General features: G+C 51.8%; 2 protein-coding genes across 4 annotated transcripts; both read right to left on the bottom strand.

The window, feature by feature from the left end:
• Positions 1 to 1,566: 1,566 nt before the first annotated feature.
• On the bottom strand, positions 1,567 to 10,595 carry CNPY3 (canopy FGF signaling regulator 3). Of its 3 annotated transcripts, XM_031031641.2 has the most exons (7): positions 10,303 to 10,579; positions 6,281 to 6,404; positions 5,699 to 5,769; positions 5,512 to 5,642; positions 2,921 to 3,043; positions 2,531 to 2,648; positions 1,567 to 2,191 (listed from the first exon to the last, which is right to left on the bottom strand). In XM_031031641.2, the coding sequence occupies exons 1-7, from the start codon at positions 10,463 to 10,465 to the stop codon at positions 1,977 to 1,979; spliced, it is 945 nt and encodes a 314-aa protein (XP_030887501.1). In that variant the 5' UTR covers positions 10,466 to 10,579; the 3' UTR covers positions 1,567 to 1,976. The 3 variants fall into 3 exon arrangements, 2 of the variants coding, with proteins under 2 accessions (XP_030887501.1, XP_006736765.1); XM_006736702.3 differs by lacking the exon at positions 5,699 to 5,769 and having other exon boundaries at positions 5,512 to 5,608; positions 10,303 to 10,571; XR_004076744.2 differs by lacking the exon at positions 1,567 to 2,191 and having other exon boundaries at positions 2,532 to 2,648; positions 5,512 to 5,608; positions 5,712 to 5,769; positions 10,303 to 10,595.
• Positions 10,596 to 13,426: 2,831 nt separating this feature from the next.
• On the bottom strand, positions 13,427 to 19,629 carry PTCRA (pre T cell antigen receptor alpha). The gene is made up of 5 exons (XM_081827554.1): positions 19,572 to 19,629; positions 16,030 to 16,062; positions 15,328 to 15,648; positions 14,403 to 14,447; positions 13,427 to 13,737 (listed from the first exon to the last, which is right to left on the bottom strand). Exons 1-5 carry the CDS (start codon positions 19,627 to 19,629, stop codon positions 13,427 to 13,429), a joined length of 768 nt encoding a protein of 255 aa, XP_081683680.1.
• Between the last annotated feature and the right edge of the window lie 5,003 nt (positions 19,630 to 24,632).

Raw genomic sequence — 24,632 nt, 5'->3', positions numbered from 1 at the left:
TGCGCCCACACCCCAGCAAAGGGATAGGTCTTTGTCCCATCCTACCTGAAGGACCAATGAAGCTCTGGGGACAGACATAAGCCAGGCACTGAAGTGCTCTGGGTCAGTGACACAATGGGGTTATCAGAGACTAGCCATGAAATCCTAGACAGTTCAGGCCGCGGCAAATGGTTTCCCAGGCCTGAGCTCCACCCCCAGAGCCCAGGGTGGGACCGGAGTCTCGACTGGAATCTCACTGCCCACAGCGCCTTCAACAGGGGGCAGCACCAGTCCTAGAGATGGGTGGGGGCAGGGGGACTAGACCAAAAAAGTATCCTCCCAGGACCTTTTGGAAGCCTCACCAACTGGAGGAAAAAAGCTTCCGGTTTGCTCCACCCTCTCTGGCCTTGGCTGTCCCACCTCAGGGGAGAAGGCCTGAGCCCCGGCTGCAAGGGGGCCCCTCGCCCTCAGTTAGTTCGGACCCTGGAGCATTTCACTGGAGCTGGAGTCTGGGGCGCTCCGGCAGTGCACCCCCACCCCTGCCCACCAGGCTCAGGCCAGGAGCACGACGGGGTCTGTGGGGCTGGGGCGGGGGCCCGGCCTGGCAGGACCTCCTGCCATTGTCTCCTTCTGAGAAGCCATAGCTGCTTCCTCCTTTACTTGGAAAAGAGGTTTGCTGGTAGGGGTGGAGTTATGGCTAAGAAACCAAACCAGTTCAGTGTGGATCACGCGGCCAGTGCCAGGTGCTGGGGAAAGGAGGTGGCAGCCGTGGGGTGGTGGAAACACAGTGGACCCAGAGTCTGAATCCAGAGTCTGAGTGCCCCTGGACACTTACTAACAGCAGGACTTTGGCTGTGCCACCTCATTTGAGCCTCACTTTTGTCTTCTACAAAATGAGGCTAACGACACCCACCCCACGGGAGCTGTAAGGGTTCGAGTTAAAGCACCGCGGGTGTGTGCAGTTATCATTACTACTGCTACTGAGCGCCGTGATCCCTGACCTCGGGACAGAATGGGGAGGTGCCTGGGCCTCCCACGACTTCCCCCTAGAGGCCTTCCCCCTAGAGGCCACGCTTCCTGTTCCTCCCCTGCACCCAGAGAATGTGGTGTAACTGGCTGTTGGGGGACTGGGGTGTCCTCCCCTCCAGGCACAACAATTAGAAGGAGCAGCGCGGTAATTTGTGGTCATCAGGGAACAAGGTTCAAGACCAACAAGGAGGGCAGATGCAGATGGGAAGGAGGGGTGGAATCTGGTGAGGTCATCAGTAAACAGTTTACACGACAAATGGGAAGGCCTTCGGGGAGAGAAGAGAAGATGGAGGGCAGCCAGGTGCCCAGGGCACAAGTCAGGCCCCTCCTGGCCTGGGGAGCTCAGGGAGTCCAAAGGCAGCTGAGGGGCAGGGCCTCACCCCAGAACAACCCAGGCCCTCCCTGCACCTGCCATTCCCCAGAGCCGGCAGGCCAGCCTCAATAATGGGAGGATGGGAGCTGCCTCTTAATTCTCGGCCCCCAAGGCTGGAAGGTGAGGCGCAAGGAAGAGCAACAGGGGCTCCAGGCCTCTCTGAGGAGCTGGAGGGGACTCAAAAATTGGAACAAAAAGGCCAAAAGGTTTTTACTCTGTGAGCCCTGGGGAGGGCCGGGCAGAGTGCCAGGTGTCCACAGGAGGGGGTAAGCAGGGGTGGGATGGCCTGCAGTCCTGCTTCCCCGTTGGACAGGAGTGAGGGGAGGTGAAGGCCGGGGTGCCCTCCCCACGGGCCCCACACCTGCCCCTGCTGAGTTCACACCAGAGTCCTCGGCAGGCGGGAAATCGCACGGCCCCCCCGGAAGCCGGGGTCAGGAGAGCCGCTGGGCGGAGGGAGGAGGCGAGTTCTTCCCCCCACCGTGTCTTTCTTGGCAGGGAGGACCTGGAGCAGGACAGCTGTCTGCCGGCCAGAGTGGGGTCCCAGATTCCTCAGCTTCAGGTCAGGGGTCTCGGTACAGGGGGCACTGGGTTAGCCTCAAAGCTCATCCGGGGGGCTGTGTGTGAGAGGGGACGCCTTCTGGATGCCCTCATCCTCATCGGGGCTGGGGTCTTCCTCCAGGCCACCTAGCTCCTTCCTCTGTTTGCTGCCGCCGCCCGATGCCTTGACCCTGCTGCTCTTCTTTTTAGATTTCTTCCCTCCCAGGGCGGCTGTGTCCCCCTTCTTGCCGGACCACTGCTCTGCCAGGCAACCTGGGGTGAGGAGAGACACCCGCAACGGACTGGTTTGCTGGGGGCAGAGCACTGACGGGGGCTGGGGGGGGGGGCGGCGCGCGGAAGCGACAACTGGAACTGGCACCCCACGAGTCCCTGCCTCCTGCCTCACTGTGGTTCCCTTCGTGTGATTCTGCACTTGGTTTCAGTACCTCTTAACTCCACCCTGTCCCCTCAAGCCCCCCAAGGGCAGAGCTGCTAGGACGCCTTCTATTTCTTATTTCTCTTCTGTCTTCTCCCAACCTACCTCCCCTGAGGGGGAGTGAGCGGTAGAACGGAGGGCCCACCCGCCCTGCCCTCTCCCTCCCTCCCACTCACTGGTGTCCTTGCCCTTCAGCACGTGATTGGCGCAGAGGAACTGAGTCAGGTCTTCCTCCTGGTGATGCCGGTACCAGTCCTCGATCACCTCCTCAAACTCTTCCACCAGCACGTCGCACTATGAATCACAACACGGCACGATGGCAAAGCCCCAGCACTGACTCGCTCCCCGGGGCGGTGGGGGGGGCGGGGTGCTCAGCCGAGTCTCACAACCCACTGCAGGACAGGCAGGTGGCTGTGATTCCCCTGAGGAAACTGAAGCCAGCGAGGTGAGACGACTTGACCAGAGCTCCCCCCTCCCCCAGCTCTCGGTGGCCTTCCTCAGCCATAGACCCGGTCCCCAGCCGCCCTGGTGAGCAGGGCAGCCTCTGCGGGCCGAGAGGCCCGTACCTGCTTCTTGAGGTCAGCCACCTCTGCAGAGGTCTCGTTCCACAGCTCGTAGGGGATATCCATCACCACCTTGACCCCTTTGTGGACCAGGTTGTGCAGTGTCTCAAAGGTCTCCGACATGCCCTAGAAGAGGCAGCAGGGCCTGAGAGGCTGAGAGTGTCCACCAATTCCCACCCTCCTTTCTGGGTGGCGCTGGAGGCCCGAGGACCCAGCACTGAGGAGTCAGGACCCTCCAAGGCTTCTCACACTTGACCTCACCTTCCTCTCCCCTTTCAGGCCTGCCCCCACAATCCCTACATACACACACACACCCTATCATGTCTCTCACACCTCAAGCTTTCAAAAAGGATTGCTGTTTGCCTTCAGGTCCTTTGAATGGAAACTCCTTCTCCAGGAATTAAGTGTGTCTTGGCTCTTTCCCCTCACTGTGGCCGGGAACACGTGCTCCCCCACGTCTAGACCCGCTCCCCACTCCAGCTTCTTCCTGGGGCTTGTGTCTTTCCTGGGTCGGAAGGGAGCATAGGCGAGGCAGGGAGAACTCTTGGTTCTGTAAAAATATTTCTGCCAGCTCCCTAGGTCTTCTCCCTGGAGAGTCCATCTACACACTGTCCATTTCCTCTTTCTTTCCAGAGGTGATGCGGGCAAATACAAGCAAATATACATACAAATATATCCTCCTCTCTTGCCCCCACTTCTTACACAAGTGCTAGTATGTATCAGCCACACTATTCTGCCCTTTGCCTTTTTTACTGAATAACAGAACTTGGAGACGATTTGAATTCAATTCATAAAGAGCTACCTCATTCTTTGTTTTGTCCACTGAATGGCCGTATCAATTTATTTAGCCACTGGTGAATGATTAGATTGTTTCTAATTTTATTGCTATGGAAAATAGTTTTAAACATTTTTATATTAAAGCAAAACATGGGTTTATTACTGAGTAGAATACAAAATTCATACAAATTTTAATTTTTAAATATTTTATTTATTTACTTATCAGAGAGAGAAAGAGCACAAGCAGGGGGAGCGGCAGACAGAGGGAGAAGCAGACTACGTGCGGAGCAGGGAGCCCGAAGCAGGGCTCAATCCCAGGACCCTGGGGTCACGACCTGAGCCGAAGGCAGACACTTAACTGACTGAGCCACCCAGGCACCCCTTTATTTTATTTTTTTATTTTTTAAAGAGGCTCCACTCCCAGCTTGGAGCCCAATGCAGGGCTTGAGCTCACAACCCTGAGATCAAGATCTGAGCTGAGATCAAGAGTCAGATGCTTGGGGCAACTGGGTGGCACAGTCAGTTGGGCGTCTGACTCTTGGTTTTGGCTCAGATCGTGATCTCAGGTTTGTGAGATGGAGCTCTGCATGGAGCCCCGCATCAGGCTCTGCACTCAACACAGCGTGTGCTTGAGACTCTTTCTCCCTCTCCCTCCCTGCAGCAGCACACACACACACGCTCGCGCGCTCGCGCTCTAATGAATAAATCTTTAAAAAAAAAAAAAAAAGGGAGTCAGCCACTTAACCAGCTGAGCCACCCAGGCACCCCTAAATTTTAAATCTAAGACTTCTGCTGTTTAAGACTATCCCTCTAAAGGGCACCTGGGTGGCTCAGTCGTTAAGCGTCTGCCTTCGGCTCAGGTTGTGGTCCCAGGGTCCTGGGATTGAGCCCCACATCGGGCTCCCTGCTCAGTGGGGAGTCTGATTCTCCCTCTCCCACTCCCCCTGCTTGTGTTCCCTCTCTCACTGTGACCTTCTCTGTCAAATAAATGAATAAAATCTTAAAAAAAAAAAAAAAAGACTATTCCTCTAGGTTCCCCAGGGGTTTCTGACTAATCAACTCCACTAGAAGGGTACTTAGGTGGAGAAATACGGGAAGCAAGTCTCTTACCATATGTGCCAGGCACTGAAGATGTCGAAGCAAAGAACTGTGGGCCTTGTGGTAAGAAGCTCATTCTTCAGGGACAGGGGCATTCGTGCACATAGTAAGTGCATTAAATATCACACAGGCACCCTGACAGAGGTCCAGGTGAGTGTCCTGTGGGCCCAGAGGGACTAGGTAATCACCCCACCCTACTGTGTCTTCTGACATCTCCTCTAAACCCCACAGTTCTGCACTTCCTGAGCTCTCCCTGAACCAGTGTTCAGGCCTCCACATGGGCATTTCGGGCTGAGGCTGAGGCAGGGCCTTGATGGCCCCGGTCACTAAGAATGTGCCTACTGGGGCGCCTGGGTGGTTCAGTCGTTAAGCGTTTGCCTTCGGCTCAGGTCATGATCCCAGGGTCCTGGGATCGAGCCCTGCATGGGGCTCCCTGCTCAGCAGGAGGTCTGCTTCTCCCTCTCCCTCTCCCTCTGCTTGTGTTCTCTCTCTCTAATAAATAAATAAATAAATCTAAAAAAAAACAAAAAACTGTGCCTACTGCCACCAAAGAGTGCGCTCAGGAGGTGAGAAATGCAAACCCTAATCGATGAAGAATGGGAAGAGGCCAAGGACGGAAGCTCCCCAAACATGATCTTCGAGCCACACCCACACCAGCAGACCCCTTAGACACATGCAGGCCTTGCCCCATGGGGATGAAGGACAAGCACAAATCCAACCTTGGCAAACCGGTTGCTGCCGGTCCTCTCCTTGTGCAGGCTATAGTCCAGGAGCCTCTTGCAGATGGTCTCAGTGACTTCGATTAACCGTAAGTCCCTGCAGAGACAGCAGCACGAGAGGGACTGAGCTCCTCTCCCAGCCCCAGGGGGTTAGCGGTCCGTCCCTCCAGCCCTGCTACCCCAACACCTGCGCATCTCACCAAAGGGAAGTCAGAGCTGGAAGGAAGATAGGTCATCTGGTCTGGGGGCTCTGAAATGCTGGAACACAGACCAGAGAGACAAAATGTAACAGCTCTATGGGAAGGCATCTTTTATAAAGCTAAATGATTCAGTATTTAGATGTTTTCCTACGGCAAAATGTATTAAATTTTGATGTCAAAACATTTCATTTTGAAAGGATGATCATGGCTGATGAAGGGTTTTTTTGGCTTGTTTTTAATATTTATTCCTGGTAATATTAAAAGCAGGTAATCCTATGTTATCAATTTAAAAAAAAAAAAAATTGCATTGGCTCATGAAATCCAAGAGTCTGGGATGAGATACGGTCGAACCGTCTTGCTTTGACAGATAAGTCTGAGGCTCAGTGGAATGAAGGGATTTATGAAGACCACACAATTAGTTGGGGCAAAACCAGCGGGCAAACTCAGGTATTGGTGAGAACCGCCTCCCTTTGGTGGGTTTGCCTAGCTGGAAGGGAGAGGGAGCCCCAAGCCTCCGAAGCCTCTAGGAACAAAGCCGGCCAGGCCAGTGGGTACCCCCCTTCACTTACGACTTGGTGTACTTGACTCCGGAAGCCTTCCGATCCAGGATGCCATAGCCTGTGTCAATCACCTCTTTGGTCTTGCCAGTCTCCTCAAAAGCTGACTTCAGCTCCACGGCGACATATTTACACACTGGGGGCGGGAGACACGGCACAGCCTACTGAGCGCCTAGGAGTCTGTCAGGAAGGAGCCAGCTCCCAGCCAAATGCACCAAGGTAGGTGCCTCTCCCAGACTGGGTCAACACTCAGGGCAGGGAAGGAGCTAGCCCCAGACCACCACATGGAGGTCACTGGGTGAAACTTGGCTCCAAGATTCGCTGCCCCCTGTCCAGTCCTGGCCCTTATCCTACTGACTCCATTTCTCCCAGCTCCCTCCTGCCTCTCCCCACCGCCCCCTGTGATCATTTTAAAATTTCAAACATATAGAAAAGCTGAATGAGTACAACGAGTAACTATACAGCTTCCACTCATTTCAACAGTTTGTTAATGATCTGGCACAATCTCACTCCAGTATAATAATATAAAATAATAGGATAATATAGTAATATATCTCAACAATATATACATTGTTTTTGCTAAACCATTTTGAAAGTAAGTTGCAGACATCATGATCTTTCACCCCTCAAAAGGTCCTCATGCATCTCTGAGAACCAGGACTTTCTTCTACCAACCATAAAACCATACCGATCCTTGGAAAATGAAAAATAATTCCAATATCACCTAATACTCAGTCCATATTCAAATTTTCCCAGTTGTCCCCAAAGGTCTTGTCTGCCTGTTTCACGACCTGATTTCATATGCTGTTCCAACACCAGCTCTCTGCTCCTACCAAGGTCATCTGCTCCATCCCCTCCAGAGGCCCTTGTTCCTACCGGCTCTGTACATTCATCTTCTCGTTTTCTCTTACTCTTCCTCAAACAGTTACTAAGCAATCCTGTGTGCCAGGCACTGTCTGGGGATTCACAGCTGAAAACAGATTCGTCTGTTCTACATCCAGCCCAATGGAGTAATTGCCGCTGTGTAAGGAGTGTTCACACAGAAAGTGTGACCTGTCCGAGGCCCTGGGAGAGCGCTTAATGCCTTCTATGGGCTTTTCTACCCATTCTCCCAACCTCACTTTATCATTATTATTATTTTTTAAAGATTTTATGTATTGGAGAGAGAGCGAGAGACAGAGAGACAGAACATGTGCAGCGGGACAGGCAGAGGGAGAGGCAGAGAATCTCAAGCAGACTCCTGGCTGAGTGCAGAGCCCGAGGAGGGGCTCGATGCAGAGCTTGGGGCTTGATCTCATGACTCGGGGATCGGGACCTGAGCTGAAACCAAGAGTCGGCCGCTTAACTGACTGAGCCACCCAGGTGCCCCACAACCTCACTTTAAAAGCCTCCTCCTCCTGGAAAGCTCTTCTGGATCCATCCCACCTGCTCTGATTTCATCTGGGTCTCTCTCTATAGGATCCATGTTCGAAGAGCTTTTGGTCACTTTGTGTCTCCCCAACTATAACTACAATACCCAAAGTGAGTATCATGTATTGGACTTTTTCTGTATTCCTCCAGTCTGGGATTCTGTCTGTGTTGTATACTTAATAAATACTGCTGAGAGACTGTGTTTGTGATAGAGCAGCTTCTGATGCCTCTGAACGAATATGATCTGTAGGCCAAATGCCATTAGTATTATTACAACACTGACAGCAGAGTTTAGTAGACCAATTCACCACACACACAAAAAAAACAAACCATCCCCTGAAGGCTTGCTTGGTAAAATTTTATAACATACATATTTAATAGATGGCTTGGAGAACTTGGAATACATTAAAATTCCAAAATATAAGCTGTGATCTCAGAGTCTGCAATGAATTGAGGCGGCTCACCTCCCTGGCTCTCTAGCCAGCAACACCTGTCCCCCTCCCCCTCTCTGTTCTACATTCTGTGTGAGCTCATCATTTTTCTGGCTCTTTTGCCCCCTTCTCCCACGCCCTCAATGTGTAGGATTCCAGGCCCTGGGGAGCTGAAACCTTTCTCTCTTGTGCCCATCAATCACAACCTTGCTTCCCAACTCTTCCAAACCTTACCTCTTCAAGACCCCCTCTGGGGATCCCATCCAGAACTAGACTTGTAGGAGACTCATGGCACAGACCCCAGACTCTCATGGACACCCAGCTACTCTTTTTCCGGGCAGGTCCTCCTTCCTCTGTGCCAAGGCCTATTCCACTCAGGCTATGGAGCCAGGAGGCAGGCTTTGTGGGCCATACACAGTCAGCATTTAATAACAAAGGTGCAACAATGATAAATAAAAGCAAAAGCCCTATTAAGAGGAGCCTAGGGCGCCTGGGTGGCTCAGTTGGTTAAGCGACTGCCTTTGGCTCAGGTCATGATCCTGGAGTCCTGGGATCGAGTCCCACATCGGGCTCCCTGCTCAGCAGGGAGTCTGCTTCTCCCTCTAACCCTCCTCTCTCTCATGCTCTCTGTCTCTCATTCTCTCTCTCGCAAATAAATAAAATCTTAAAAAAAAAAAAAAAAAAGAGGAGCCTAAGACTTTACCAAGCCATCCTGTAATTGAAAATCCCTTTTAAATTAGTCTTTATCCATTAACTACAAAATGAGGCTGGACTAGAATGATCGCTAAGATCTTTGCAAGCTCTATGCTTCTGAGTCTGTGAATGCCTCCTAAGGGAAAGAAATGTGAGGTTCTCAGGCTATGAGAATAGTCCCTTCTTAGGGGCTAAGATAGAAAACAAAGAGAGGAAGTGAAACCCCAAACCATACCATCTAGGTTAGGACTAGAGCAAGAGTGAAAGGGGCTTCCCCCCTCTCTGGGGCATCCCAACTCTCTGCCTGCCTATTTATGGGAGTGAGGGACAGGCCAGAACCCATACTGAGAGCTCTCCCAGTGAAGTCGGCTCATCTCTGAAGCATCTCATCTTTCATCTCTCAAATGAAAGGATTATGTGTCCCAATCCACCCCACCCCCACTTCCCAGTGCTTAGGGAACATTTGGCCTGCTGTATGCTTTGAATGGGGATGAAATGGATATACAGCCAACTTTTGGAGGGGTTTGGGGGTATGGAGATGGCAAGGAAGGAGTGATTGCGAAGGTCTGGGGAGAAATTAGAAATAATGGGGGTGGGGGTGGAGAAAAGGTAGGCCCTTCATAGTCCTGGATCACTGGCTTGGGTGCTGGTGCTCTTTCTCTCAAGTTTTACCCCTCCATCCCTATATCTTTGGGATTCACTTTCTCCTTATTCCTAAAGTCCTCCTCCCTCACCAAATTCTCCCAGGCCAGATCTACTCTTCTCCCAAAGTGGCCCTCTATTCTTCTCCCCATAGGCCTCAGACCCTTCTCCTTCCTCCACACACACCCAAATCCCCCATTTATTTGTATTTATTCCAAAAATATTCACTGGGTGCCCACCAGGCACTGTATGAATAAATATCTGAGACAAGGTCCCTGTCCTCAAGGAGTTTAACGCTAGTGAGGGAGTCTATCAATTACACAGATCAGCTTGTGGTGAGGGCACAAAGGGGAGAGTCTCAGGCTTTCCTACCCTAAGAACAGTCATAAGGACCTTTTCAGTTCCTCAAACTTGTCCTTTACTTCTTAGCCTCTGCATCTGCGGTTTCCTGAGAGACTCTCTCTTTTCACGTCTCTTCGCCCAGCTAACTCCTAATTACTGCTTGGGCTTCCTATACGAATTCCTGACTTCCCTCTCCACACAGCCTTTCCCCCCCATCTCTAGGCTAGATTAGATGCTCCTTCCCCGGCCCGCAAAGCCGGTACCTACTCTATCATGGCATCTACCACCCTGGATTATAACTGCTTCTTTTGTACCGACTTGAGAGCTCCTGGTGCACCGAGACCTGATCTCTTGCCCGGCCCTGTGTCCCCAGCGTCCAGCACAGTGCCAGGCACACAGTAGCTTCAATGAATGAAGAGGTTCCAGCTCAGGTGCCAAGGACCTTCCATCCCCCGCCCCTACCCCGCACGCCCCGCCCCTCTGGCAGGATACTCCCCGCGGGCCCCGCCCCCTCACCTTCGCATTTGCTGGGGAGTCGAACCCAGTCAGTCTCCTCCGCGTGCGCCTGGCCGGGGCCCAGCTCTGGGGCCGGCAGTAGCAGAAGCAGCAACAGTAGCAGGGAGAGAAGCAGAAGACAGCGCGGCCCAGGCCGGGGCGCGGGCTCAGGCAATGGCTCCATGGCCCAGCCGGACCCGACCCCAGCGTACCCGGCGGCGATTCCTCCGGTTGCGCGGGCTGGGCAGTTCCCGGAGCCGCTTCCGGGACTGCACACGTGCCTCGGCGTAACCAGGGCAACAGGGAGCCCCCCCCCGCCCGCTCCCTCCTCCGGCCACCTCGGCCCGCCCTCAGAGCCCACGAAGACCCGCGGACAACGCAGCCAATGGGCTTTCCGGGGCTTGCCCTCCAGCGAATGGGAGGGCGATCTTTTCTCAGTCTTGACCAATGAGAGCGCGGATGGTGTCCTCAGTGACCTATGGCAGCATTTTCCCCCACCCACTAACTGAGGCTCTGGGAGGGTCTGGAGGACCAGGACGCGGAGCAGGGAAGCAGCCGGCTCGGCCTGAATGGGAGGAGGTCGGGCTCGTTGGGTCCTGGTAGAGGTGCGGAAGGCCGTCTTCTCGGCCTTCTCCGCCTCCTTGCACGTCACTTCCCTGCTGGGGTCGTAATGCAGCAAACCCTTATTGAGCACCTGTTTTTAAATTTTGTTATTATTATCGTTGTTGTTATTGTTGTAATTGCTAATCACTAGTAGGCGCTGTGGGTGAGACCTTGGCGACTCAAACAGTCCCCAGCCTTCAAACAACTTTCTTAGTGCCAAGTAATCCTAGATTGGGCCCCTGAGAACCAGAACAAATCACCTCCTCTCTGAGCCTCGGTTTTTTTTTTTTCTTCCTTCCTTCCTTCCTTCCTTCCTTCCTTCCTTCCTTCCTTCCTTCCTTCTTTTCTGCCCTATTACTGATTTCTTTGGATTCTGCTCCCACAAAGCAGGGATTTGGCTATGAACGATTGTATTTCCCTTCCACCTCCCCAGCAACACAGGGTGCCTGGTACAAGGAGATGATCAATGGGACCCCCATCTGCTGTGTCATCAAGAGGAGGACTTTCTGGGTCTTTGGGGCTGCTTCAGACTGCCCCTGAGCTCAGTGTCCTATGGACACACACACCCCAAGTTTGCTTTCCTGGGAAGTTGTCTGCACTTTCGTCCCCAAGGCCCTATTCCCCAGTGCCTTATGTTTCCTTCCTGGAGGTTGGATATTTATGCTATTTTATGAAGACTTCGGGAGGACTGATGCTCAGCCTTTTGACTTATTATTTCTTGATCTTAGCTTCTTGCTCAAAACAATTGTGCCAATGACAAAGCACTTTGGATATGCAGGGGTTGTGGTATGTAGAATTCTATAGTGCACAGGATCAGGACACCCTTCTGAGGGCCTCCATCTTCTATAGGCTTCATAAGACTTGGGGAGACTCAGAGCCTGGCCAAAGCCCTTGATTTACCTAGGCCCAGGAATCCTCCTGGGAGATAACTTGAAGCCAACCACAGTAGGGACTGAGCCTGGGGCAGGGCAGGATTGGGGAGTTGGAACATGAGGAGGAGGGATGGTGAAGCTAAAGGAAACTCTGCTTCCAGAATGACTAAAAGGACCTCTGAGAGGACATTTACTGAGGCACAAATTAGTTTCGCAGGAGCTCTAGACTCAGCATCTGGGCTGAGGGCTGGGAAGAGACAGTGGCCAGAGAAAATCTGAGCTTATGGCTGGACATGCCTGCACCCCAACCCAGCCTATCCTTCCCTCAGTCTGTGTGCTGTGGAAGGAGCAGGCCATGTGGGGATGGTGGTCTGATTCACCCCCAGGAGTTGTGGGATGCCCCTCCTTGAAGAATCTAAAAAGAGGCAGGAGCATCTCCTGATCGGCTAGTGAGAGATGGCCGTGGAGAAGACAGGGAGGGTTTTCATGGAACAGCAGCTGAGAGGGCACAGAGGCTCAGGGCAGCTGGAGATGGCATTGCCACCATGAGTGGGTGGGATGTTAGAGCATAGTTCGCTAACACCATCTTGGGGGAAGGAGACTAAGGTAGCACCACTGGTCCAGCAGACTGTCCTGTGCTGCCCAGGGGACACCTGGATTCACATGAAAGCACCCGAGATTCCTGGGGGTGATTACTGGAGAGAGGAACTCCTGGAAAGGCTGGATCTCCTGCCAATGCTGGAGAAACGGGCCACACTCTACTGTGGGGGACTTACATACTATCAGCGCAAGAGCTCTCTTTAGGAAACAAAAGAGGGGCGCCTGGGTGGCTCTGTCGGTTAAGCGTCTGCCTTCGGCTCAGGTCATGATCCCGGAGTCCCGGGATCGAGTCCCGCATCAGGCTCCCTGCTCCATGGGAAGCCTGCTTCTCCCTCTCCCTCTGCCTGCCGCTCCCCCTGCTTGTGTGCTCTCTCTCTCTGTCAAATAAATAAATAAAATCTTTAAAAAAAGAAAACAAAAAATCTCATTAGTGCCTGGTTCAGGGTTGATGCTCAATGAATATTTGTTAAATGAATAATGACCCCTAATTGCTTAATAAGGTGTAAGTTTGGAATTAACATCCATACTCTTGGCATTGTACATGATCCTGTTACCCTGGGATCCTGGCCCCCGTTCATTTCTGTCAAGTCTGTACAAAGCTTCACATCGGGCCCAGCACCCCACCTTCCTGGCTTCCAGGGCTCCTCATCCTGACCTCTCGCAGAAGCTGGGCCAAGGTGAGGAGCCGGGGAGGGCGGGCTCTTCTCATGCCTGGCTGTGGGAGAGGGAGACAGAGGTAGGACAGCGTCCTCCCCAAACTCCAGGATCACTCTGCAGTTCCGAGTCTCACCCGCAGGAACCTCTTCCTCAAGGGAGCCCTCCAGGATTTCTGCCTTTTCAAAATCTGCCAAATTCCTTCCTCCCAGGGCAGACATGAATTCAAGTGTTTCATTTGCGTCATTTAAGTTCTCCTTTAATTGTTCTCAGTTCTCTGCATCTCAAATGTCCCAGTACCCGTGGCACACCACCCTCCTCCCTCAGAAGGCCTCAGTCCGAGGCGGGAGACAGAGCCCAGCACCAGAAACTTCCATCTGCGGGAGGAGGCACGTCACACACAAATACCGCAAGGCTTAAGGAAGGAATACGGGGGGGCTCATGAGCACCAGGCCCAAGCTCGGTGGGTAGAGAGCGTCCCCTCCTCCCAGACTGGGCTCCGGGGCTCCTGGCCCGCGGCCCCCCCGGCTCGGCCGCCAAGCCGGGCGGCGGGGGCTGCGGGAGCCGGCGGTGGGGCTGCGGGCCCGTGCGGGGCGCGGGAGCCCGGAGTCCCCCCGCGCGCATGGCGCGGCGCGGAGCCGGCTGCAGGTCAGGAGCACGTCCAACAGCAGCAGCTTGAAGAGCAGCAGCCGCAACGCCCCCAGCCGCAGCGCCTGGCCCCGCATCCCTGCGAGAGGAAGACGAGCCGTCAGGGGCGTGGAGGCCGGCTTCAACCCCTCCCGCTCGAGAAGGTTCTCCGGGGGGTAGGGGCCTTGTCCTCCGCCCGCGCAGGTCCTCCTCCCCGCCGTGCCCCGGAACCGAGGGAAGTCCTCCCTGGTGTCTAACTTCAGCTCTACCTGATAGTAATAACACATACCTTCCTAGCCTTCATTTTATTTTATTCCCCCCAAACCAGGGGGGTGCAGGCCAAGCAGAAAGTAGCATCTGGCGCAGAGAGTAACCAGCCCCATATTCTCTGCGTGGTGAGGAAGTAGAACCCGACTAGGACTCTCTCTGTCCGGTGGGTGGTGGGACTGTCCACCACCCAGACAGTCTCCCAAGGCTCTGACATTGACACCACCCATCTGGACTGCCCAAGGAGAGCTTCATGGAACCTTCTGTTAGCTGTCACCTACACTTTTCAACTAGTGTCCAGGAATTAGTCTGGGGTCAGAGGATCCACTCTCATTTATCCATGGGTAGACTGAAGGCCAGGCTTGTCAGTGCCCCAACCCAGCAAGGCAGCCTCTTCAGGGAACACCCACCAAGGCCCCCAACCCCAACAAACACACGCCGGTGGGACCATCAGGCCAGACCCAAACGGGGCTCAAGATCCCGGTCCCCAATACTCACCCCTGAGACGCTCCCAGAGGCAGGTCCTGGCTGAGGAAGCCTCTCCTGCAGCCAAGGAGAAGGGAATGAGTCTTTCAGGATGGGCTCTGCGCTCCACCCAAGCTCTGCGCCCCAGGCCTGGCACAGGGCAGCTGTGCATGGCAAGTTGCATAAATGGACAGACAAACCAGCAGCAGGAAACATGAGCCCATTTGCTACGATTCCTCTCAGGGACTCAGATCTTTCTCAGTCCCCACTGTCCACTATTCTGTGCCCCCGGGGGAGGCTGAGGTCTCTCGGCACTTTTAGACGAGGACTTGGATTTTCTTAGCAGCCTTCTTTGAAAGACAGGGCATTTATTCAACAAACATTCCCATTTGGAAGATACCAAAGCTACCATAATCCAAAAACAGGAAGTAAGTCATCTAGTAATAAAAATAGCTGGCTTTGGACGTGTCCCCTAAACATCTCTGTGCCTGTAAATTTGGGAAAATAATATGACCTCCTTCATGAACGTAAGGTGTCTCGAACAATGCCCGGCACAGTGTGAACAATAAGTAGATGATAGCATTTTGTTATTTGATTGTCATTTGGTTCATCCTACCATGGATAGGATGATATAGATATTAACCTTAGGTACATAAATCTAGATATCAACCCTAGGTAATAGGAGGGCGGCGGTGTTATTACCTTTAGGAAGTCATGCATCAGAGCCTGGATTTGAAGGAGATATTTGAAGGCTGGATATTTGAAGGAGTTGCAAATCCAGGACTCAAGGCCCTGAGGCCACCCTGCTCTGAGCCCAGGCATCACCTCATTCAGATGGTTGGCACAGGGACACCCTCCATGCCCCCACGGGAGCCTGCCCTGTCTCCCACCATAGGCTGTTTCCAGAGTGTGTGGGAGGGGCAGGGAGCATCCACAGGGGCCCAGGCTCCGTCCCCACCTGACAGCTGTAGGGGCCGTGTGCTCTGGCTGCGGTCGCCGGCCTCAGGCCCAGTGTGGCAGACCAAGTTTTCCCAGGCTGCCAGCTGATCAGAGGGCAGAGAGAGCTGAGCCAAGCTAGTCCAGGTGCCGTCAGCCTCTGGGGAAGGGCCGTAGGTGAAGGCGTCCAGTGAGCTGCCATTGCCCGCTGAGAACCAGATGGGGCTCTCAAGGCCAGGGGGTGCGACATCGAGGACCAGGCAGACCACCAGCGTCTGCTGCTTCCCATCCACCAGCAGCGTGATTGGTGGGGCCAGAGAGGGGAAGGGTGTGCCGCCCCCACCTGTAAGAGAGCACGCACCTGTAGGGGCTAGATCTGCCCCTGCCAGCGTCTCGTAATAGGCTTCTGTCCTTCCATCTGGGTTTGCTTCCACTGTCCATCTGTCTCTCCTTCCACCCACTCATCCATCCTCTCTCTTTGCATTTGCCCATCTATTCCTCCATCTTTTCCCCAGCAACCGTCTTTCTGACATCTATTCTTTCTACTTTCCATCTGTGTGTCTGCCCATGCTTCCAGGCATCCATCCGTCCCTCACCCATCTATCCTGTCTGAACCTATCTGTGCCAGGAACTGGGGTAAAACACTGACTCAGACTGCCCCTGCCCTCAGGGAACTCAGTCCCATGGGAAAGATAGCAGATGCATAAACAAATTCTTACACTACCTTGTTGTGCCCACCTCAGGAGGGTGGTTACCGCTGGGGAGGAAGGGAAGGAAATAAGATCTGGAATGAAATCAAAGAGGGCTTTGAATGTATCTGTGACTTTTTGTTTCTTTTATCTGATTCAAATATGGCAAAATTGAAACCATTTGTTAATCTGAGTGGAACATGAATAGGTGTTTATTGCATCATTGTCAGTTCTTTTTTGTAGGTCTGTAGCATTTTTTTAAAGATTTTATTTATTTACTTGACAGAGAGAGAGAGATAGCGAGAGCAAGAGCACAAGCAGGGGAGTGGGAGAGGCCCGCCGAGCAGAGAGCTCGACGTGGGGCTCAATCCCAGGACCCTGGGACTCTGACCTGAGCCGAAGGCAGATGCCCAACAACTGAGCCACCCAGGCGCCCCTTTAAGATTTTATTTTTAAGTAATCTCTACACTCGGGGCTCCTGGGTGGCTTAGTTGTTAAGCGTCTGCCTTTGGCTCGGTCATGACCCCGGGGTCCCGGGACCGAGCCCTACATTGGGCTCCCCCTTGGCAGGAAGCCTGCTTCTCCCTCTCTCACTCCCCCTGCTTCTGTTCCCTCTCTGTCAAATAAGTAAATAAAATCTTAAAAAAAAAAAAAGTAATCTCTACACTCAACGTGGGGCTCCAACTCACAACCCCGAGACCAAGAGTCCCATGCTGTACTGACTGAGCCAGCCAGGCGCCCCTAAAGTATTTTTTAAAGAGCTTTGTTCAGATATAATTTATATACTATACAATTCACCCATTTCGAGTGTATGTCTGTATTATTTCATACTTAAAAAAATAAAAATAAATCACATGGGTACTACAAACATCTGCCCTGTATTTTCCAAGATAGTCCTGATTTTCCACAATCTTATTCTTTTTCAGTAAAGATGACAAAATATATAATAACAAAAATGTTACTCTTGAATAGTTGGATATTTTTTCATATAAATAAAATCTCAGAGATTAAAACCCATAGACAGAGGCACCCGGGTGGCACAGTTAGATTAAGTGTCCGACACGGTTTTGGTTCAGGTCATGACATTGGGGTCATGAGATTGAGCCCGGGTCAGCTCTGCGCTCCGGGTGGAGTCCGCTTGAGGTTTTCTCTCCTTCTCCCTCTGCCCCTCCGCCCACTCTCTCAAATAAATAAATAAAATCTTCAAAAACAAAAACAAAAACAAAAATCCCACAGACAAATTCACACCTTGAGTTAAATGCAGCCAGGCTAAAGAAATACCCCAGGGTGGGGCTCATAGGTGGCTCAGTCGGTTAAGTGGCTGCCTTCAGCTCAGGTCATGATCTCAGGGTCCTGGGATGGAGCCCCAGTCAGGCTCCCTGCTCAGAAGGAGTCTGCTTCTCCCTCTCCCTCTGCATCTCCCCCCAGCTTGTGCACTCTCTTGCTCTCTTTCTCTCTCAAATAAATAAATAAAATCTTTTTTTTTAATATTTTATTTATTTATTTGACAGAGAGAGAACACAAGCAGGGGGAGTGGGGGAGGGAGAAGCAGGCTTCCCGCCGAGCGGGGAACCTGATGCGGGGCTTGATCCCAGGAGCCCGGGATCATGACCTTGAGCTGAAGGCAGCTGATTAACCGACTGAGCCACCCAGGCGCCCCAATAAATAAAATCTTAAAAAAAAGAAAAGAAAAGAAATACCCCAGGGTGCAGGAAAGGACACCAGAGGATCTTACGGGGAGGTCGGAGGGGAGTGCTCAGGAAAGGTTTCTTGAAGGTCAAAGAACAGATCTAGAAGCATGTGGATGGTAAGTAGCCTACTCAGGATTTGAACTTGGCTCTCTGATTCCTGCTCTCATAGACCACCCCACTTGGAAGGATGACATCAAGCCTGGGACATGGTCTCAGACTGAGCTGGTCGAATTCCTGACTTGTCTGCTTAATTTACTGAGTCTTAATTGCTGCATCAATATAATGAGGTTAATAACACCAGTCCAGTAAAATTGTTGTGAAGAATAAAGATCGGGCGCCTGGGTGGCTCAGTTGGTTAAGCGACTGCCTTCGGCTCAGGTCATGATCCTGGAGTCCTGGGATCGAGTCCCGCATAGGGCTCCCTGCTCGGCGGGGAGTCTGCTTCTCCCTCTCCTGCTCCCCCCTCTTGTGCTCTTTCTCTCTCTCACTCTCTCTCTCAAATAAATAAATAAAATTAAAAAAAAAAAAGAATAAAGATCATGAATGTCAAACACCTTGGTAGATAAGTATTATTATCAATACTAATTTTAGGGGCGCCTGGGTGGCTCAGTCGGTTAAGCATCTGCCTTCTGCTCGGCACTACCCAGGGTCCTGGGATCGAGCCCCGTGTCGGGCTCCCTGCTCAGTGGGGAGTCTGCTTCTCCCTCTCCTCTCTGCTTGTACTCTCACTGTCTCTCCTTCTCTCTCTCTCAAATAAATAAATAAAATCTTTTAAAAAAATACTAATTTTATTTATTTTTATTTTTATTTTTTAAAGATTTTATTTATTTGTTTGACAGAGAGAGAGAGACAACGAGAGAGGGAACACAAGCAGGGGGAGTGTGAGAGGGAGAAGCAGCCTTCCTGCCAAGCAGGGAGCCCGATGCAGGACTCGATCCCAGGACTCTGGCAGACGCTTAACCGACTGAGCCACTCAGGTGCCCCTAAAAAAAATACTAATTTTAATAAGACAGGGCAAACGAAGGGGATAGAGAAAGCTGAGAGTGAGCTCCAGGACCCTTGACCTCCTGAACCTCTTCAGTTGAGACAGATAGAGACACTCCCCAGGTTGAGTTTAACATGTGCCTCCTCCATGAAGCTGCCCAGGATTGCTCCTCCTCACCCTGGCTGCTTCCTTCTCAGAGCTCGGACCTCTTGCCATGAGCTCTCCCTGCCCCACATGGATGTGGTTTGTCTCCCTAGCAAGGGAGAGCTTGTGACAATACTGGGGGCCAGTTTTAGATCAAAAAGATGACCTTCCCCCACCACATACATGCAAACATGCACATGCTTCTAGATGGAGCTGGAATTCCCTCCTCTAAATACAAGTCCTGTGACTCCATCCTTGATCCTTGAAGGACTGAGGGTAACACCCTTGGGAAATCACAGGGACCTTGCAGCCTCCCCTGAAGGGGAGCAAGGGGTGAACATGAGGCATTCTGAGCCCTATTGGAATAGGGCAATCTGAGGGCAGGAGGCCGGGACAGGAAGGACAAGAGAGGACCTCACAATGCTGCCGGTGTCCCCGCTCGGGCTACCCCATCTCCACCTTCCCTGGACATCTATCGGCTTGCTCTTAGTTCTCTGTACCTCCAAGAGGTGACTGCCCTACCTACCAACACTGCAGACTCCAGGGAGCGGGACTCGGGGCCCCAGAGTGAGGGAGCTGGAAGGCAGATACGATAGGGAAGGAAAGGGTGGGCTTTTGGTGAGACCCTCCCCAGGAACCCCAAAGAGCTCTCTCCTGCCTTCCCTGCATCCCACCCCTACCCAGAGAGGACCAGAGCTAGGGAGTGGGCTTGGGCCAACTAATGGGGCACAGAGAGGGAGGCAGGGAGGGGGCTCACCTGTGGGCAGGGCCGGACACCCGAGGGCCAGGAGAAGGAGCAGCCAAGTCCCGGCCATGGCCCTCCTGAGAGGAGGCAGGACCCAGCTGCAGACCTGAGGTGTGGGCTGCGGGAGGAGGCGCCCGCAAAACTGCCTCCCAGGCCACAGGCCCAGCTGCAGCTCAGCTGCTCCACCACGGAGCCAGAGCCGTTCCCCCGCTGAGGAGCCCCTCCCGCCTCTACCCTGGCCCTCAAACCCAGTCCTGCCAGGGGCCGGGGGACTCAGGGTGCCACTCCCACACCCTACTGCCTTGCCCAGTCGGCCGAGCCTTCACCCAGTCGCTGGCTCTACCATCTACAGGCTACAGAGCACCAGGCCCGACGGGAAGCCGTACATTCAGCCCGTCCTCCCGGCCACACACCTGCTGTAGGCCCCATGTCACGGGTGAGGCAACTGAGGCTCAGAGAGATTGAGTGACCTGCTCAAGGCCACACAGCTGGCAGAGGCAGTCAGGGCTGGAACTATCTCCTGATGGCTGGCCTTACGATAGCCGAAAAGCCCAGCACACTTATTTCCCCGTTGTTACAACACCCCGCACCCACACGTTTAAAAACAGAATTTCTTTCTTTCTTTTTAAAGATTTTATTTATTTATTTGTCAGAGAGAGAGCACAAGCAGGGAAAGCTGCAAGCAGAGCGGGCAGAGGGAGAAGCAGGCTTCCCGCTGAGCAGGGAGCCCAATGTGGGGCTCGATCCCAGGACCCCGGGAGCATGATCTGAGCCGAAGGCAGACGCTTAACGACTGAACCACTCAGGCGCCCCTTAAAATGAAATCTTAAAAAAAAACCCAACTCTTTATATATGCCATTTTCAGTGACTCTAAAACTAAATTGTAGCTATAGCCATCATTTTTGACTCTGCAACTTCGCATCTAGGTATGTACCCTAATGAAATGATAAGACAAAGATCTGTGCACAAAAATGTTCTTTGAAATATTGTATTAAAAAAGCAAGAGAAACAATGTAATTGTTCAATGACGGGGAAGGGCTAAATGAATTAATGTTTGGTTTATGTGTATTAGTGAATATTATAGAGCAGCTTTTAAACTTTTTTTTTTTTTAAAGATTTTATTTATTTGACAGAGAGAGACACAGCGAGAGAGGGAACGCAAGCAGGGGGAAGTGGGAGAGGGAGAAGCAGGCTCCCCACTGAGCAGGGAGCCCAATGCGGTGCTCAATCCCAGGACCCTGGGATCATGACCTGAGCCGAAGGCAGACGCCTAACGACTGAGCCACCCTGGCGCCCCTCATCCTTATTTCCTTAAAAAATATTGCCTTGAAGTCCTCTGTGATTTTTATTGGTTTGTTTTTCGCTTAACTTAAAACATTTTTTTCCAGTTGTGGTAAAGTACACACAACAGGAAATTTACCATTCTAACCATTTTTAAGTGTACAGTTTAGTGGTAGTAACTACTTTCACATTGTTGTGAGAACATCACCACCATCCATCTTCTTTTTTTTTTAAAGATTTTATTTATTGGACAGAGAGAGACACAGCAAGAGAGGGAATACAAGCAGGGGGGGTGGGAGAGGGAGAAGCAGGCTTCCTGCCGAGCAGGGAGACTGACATGGGGCTTGATCCCAGGACCTGGGATCATGACCTGAGCCGAAGGCAGACGCTTAACGACTGAGCCACCCAGGCGCCCCCACCACCATCCATCTTTAGAATTATTTTCATCTTGCAAAACTGAAACTCTGGCCCCATTAGATATTAACTCTCCATTCTCTCTCCCTGCAAGCCCGTGGCAACCACCATTCTGTTTTCTGCCTCTGTGAATTTGACTACCTCGGTAAAGTGGAATCATAGAGAATTTGTCTTTTTGTGCCTGGCTTGTTTCACATAGCATAATGTCATCAACCATGTTGTGGCAAGTGTCAGAATTTCCTTCCTTTTTTTAGGGTCAAATAATATTCCATTGTATGTATATACTGATGTAGGAAGAGACGTTAGGGTTCGAAGCTGATGGCCAAGAAAGAATTCTTGAGATGTCTTTGGTGCAAAAAAGTGATTTTATGAAAGCACGGGGACAGGACCCATGGGCAGAAAGAGCCGCGCTGGGGTCATGAGGAGTGGCCCATTATACATTTTCAAGTTGGGAGGGAGTTAGGGATAGTGTAAGTCTCTAAGGAATTTTGGAAGCAAGGTTTCCAGGACCTTGAGGGGGCTAGCTATTGTTGGGAAAGGGTCATTTATTACCATCTAATAAAACCTTAGTCATGAGATCCTTCAGATGTATATCGGTGGGCCATGTGCTTGGGGGTTGATTGCCAACACGTATCTTGCGGGGTTTAGAGATAAAGGAAATTTCTAAAGGAACTTTTATATGTTAAAGTAGACTTACCAGATCCTGGGGGTAGGTGGTAGGGCTAGGATTGCCTTTCGCCCTTAGCAAAGTGTTAACATTGGAAGCAATTGAGTCCCTAGAGGAATGTCACTCTGCCTGTTTCAAGGACTTGTCAATGGGCTGTAGGTAGTAAGGAAATTTAATAATTTCTCTTCTGCCTTTGTTCCTCACATCCTGTAACACATTTTGCTTCTTATCCATTATCTCTCAATGGTGATTTCTCAGTAGTTGCTTCCATGTTTTAGCTATTGTCAATAATGCTGTTGTGAACATGGGTGTACAGATATCTCTTCAAGACTCTGCTTTCAATTCTTTTTGTATATATACCCAGAAGTGGAATTGCTAGATCATATAGTAACTTTGTTTTTAATTTTTTGAGGAACTGTCATACTGTTTTCCAGAGCAGCTGGACCATTTTGTATTCCTACAACTGTGTACAGGGGTTCCAATTTCTCTACATCCTTGCCAACATTTGTGTTTTTGTTTTTTTTTTTAATAGTGGCCATCCCGGTGGTGTGAAGTGTTATCTCATTGTCGCTTCAATCTGCATTTCCCTAATGATTAGTGATGTTGAGCTTCTAAGGCTCCCTGATATACATCTGTTATACTAATTTTTTAAAAAAGATTTTATTTATTTATTTGACAGAGAGAGTCACAGCGAGAGAGGGAACACAAGCAGGGGGAGTGGGAGAGGGAGAAGCAGGCTTCCCGCCGAGCAGGGAGCTGAATGTGGGGCTCGATCCCAGGATCCTGGGATCATGATCTGAGCTGAAGGCAGACGCCCAACGACTGAGCCACCCAGGCGCCCCCTGTTATACTAATTTGTATTCTGCAGTGTATGAAAGGCATCCCCACCAGCATTTGGCATTCCTTAAAAAATAAAACAAAAATCCTAATTTAATCAGTTAAAAATGGTATCTCATTTCTCTGATCACATTCTTTTCTCATTTCCTTGTTTCCTTCATTGCATTATTGCCCTCTTGCAGTCCGAGTGTTTTACTAATTTTGTAAGCGCTTTCACATAGCAACCATACCAATCCTTGTATATTGCCCTTGCCGAAGCCATTCCTAATTCATTGGCTACTTTTTTTTTTTTTTTTAAAGATTTTATTTATTTGACAGAGAAAGACACAGCGAGAGAGGGAACACAAACGGCGAGTGGGAGAGGGAGAAGCAGGCTTCCCACTGAGCAAGGAGCCCGACGCGGGGCTCGATCCCAGGACCCTGGGATCATGACGTGAGCCGAAGGCAGTCGCTTAACCAACTGAGCCACCCAGGCGCCCCCATTGGCTACTTTTAATTTCACTTTTTTCCTTAACTGACGGTTTTCTGTTTTGTATGAACCAACGCCTCCATCTTAATGGGAATTACCTCATCCCTTTTAAGTCTAGAAAAGTCCTCCCCCGTCTAGAGAACCGATACATGCTACTTTTTGTGCGCGTGAAGTTTAATCCCCACGCCCCCACCACCATTATAACTCTATCAGGGGGTAATTTTGGTGTAGGATACAAGATATGCATCTAAATTTCAGTTCCCCCCCAAAGATCTAATCGATCTAAAGATCCCCCGATTATTAATTGAATAATCCTTCCTGTCCCTATTATTTGTGAAACATTCTCTGTGTTAATCTCTTTTATGTTGCGGGTTTATTTCTTCCCGGCTCCCCGACTTCTTTATTCTGGTGCCAGCCTCACCCCATTTCCGTCGGGACGGTTGCTTTAATAGTGTGTCGACTGCACCCTCGGACGCGGGGAGGGAGCCCCGGCGGCGCGGGCCGCGCTCCCTCCCCTTCCCTCCCCGCCGCCTGGAGGCCTGGGGCGCCACGTGTTCCCAGGCGCAGCGGGCGCCCAGGTGCGCTTGGTCCGCGCGGGCTCCCGCCGGGAGGGGGCGGGGGAGGCAGGTGTCCCTAACGACTCTCGCGCCCTCCAGCCTGGGGAGGCGCTGGCCCGGGCTCCGTTACCACATTACAGATGGGGAAGGAGCCCTCTGGCCTCTTTAGGGTTTTAAGACCTTCCCAGGGATGGGGAGGCAGAAGACCCCGGTGCCAGCCGCCTCCCCTGCCCGCGGCCGGCTGGGGCCATCTCCTGCTGCTCACCTACCCTCCCACTGGCCGCCTCCCCGCTCCCCGCAAAGGTCGGCTTTGCAAGCTTTCCTTGCTCGCTCTCTCATAGGTCCCCTCCTTCCAGGAGCCTCAAGAATCTCCCTCTGAGGCCACAGTCTTGCTGATCCTAAAGATGCCCTTGCCCAGGGCGGTGAGGATGCCCCGACTCTCCGGCCTTGAATCCCAGGGCTGAAATCCTTCTCTGAGCTCCTCATTGGGATTAAAGCTGCTGTTTGCTGACCCGCTGCTAAGAGCCAGGTCCTGTTCACAGACCTCTCATTAGATCCTCACAACCTCCTGATCAGGTGTTCGCATCCCTGTTTACATCTGGGGAAACTGAGACTCAGAAAAAGGAAGTTAACAGGGCTGAAGATTCCCCTGTAGCAAGCGGTTGGAGCTGGGAGTTCACTACAGGGAGGACGTGTTTACAAAGGTCTCTCTCCAGGGTTCTTTTTCCAAGGTTGTCCAATTGGAGTACCCATCTGAGTGCCTGGCACACAGCAGATTATCCCTGTCTCCCCCTTTTTTGGTCAAATGCACAGAGAGAAAACCAAGGGCCCTTCTAAACTGAGATGAG

This window comes from Leptonychotes weddellii, chromosome 8 (assembly GCF_054177405.1).
Source record: "Leptonychotes weddellii isolate Sample4059 chromosome 8, ASM5417740v2, whole genome shotgun sequence".
Classification (NCBI taxonomy): Eukaryota; Metazoa; Chordata; class Mammalia; order Carnivora; family Phocidae; genus Leptonychotes; species Leptonychotes weddellii.
The sequence above is the reverse complement of the archived record's forward strand: the minus strand, read 5'-3'. Positions and strand labels throughout refer to the sequence as shown.

What these genes read in the sequence shown, in the direction of transcription:
- CNPY3 (XM_031031641.2), bottom strand. Translation starts at nt 10,465, where the DNA reads ATGGAGCCATTGCCTGAGCCCGCGCCCCGGCCTGGGCCGCGCTGTCTT. An exon ending in CCCTTTGGTGAGATGCGCAG is followed by an intron (nt 5,643 to 5,698) that starts GTGTTGGGGTAG and finishes GGGCTGGGAGAG; the next exon opens with GAGCTCAGTCCCTCTCGTGC. An exon ending in GCAGCAACCGGTTTGCCAAG is followed by an intron (nt 3,044 to 5,511) that starts GTTGGATTTGTG and finishes TGCCTCTTCTAG; the next exon opens with GGCATGTCGGAGACCTTTGA.
- PTCRA (XM_081827554.1), bottom strand. Translation starts at nt 19,629, where the DNA reads ATGGCCGGGACTTGGCTGCTCCTTCTCCTGGCCCTCGGGTGTCCGGCC. An exon ending in CCTGAGGTGGGCACAACAAG is followed by an intron (nt 15,649 to 16,029) that starts GTAGTGTAAGAA and finishes GCTCTCTTACAG; the next exon opens with GTGGGGGCGGCACACCCTTC. An exon ending in CCTCTGGGAGCGTCTCAGGG is followed by an intron (nt 13,738 to 14,402) that starts GTGAGTATTGGG and finishes TTCCTCTCGCAG; the next exon opens with GGATGCGGGGCCAGGCGCTG.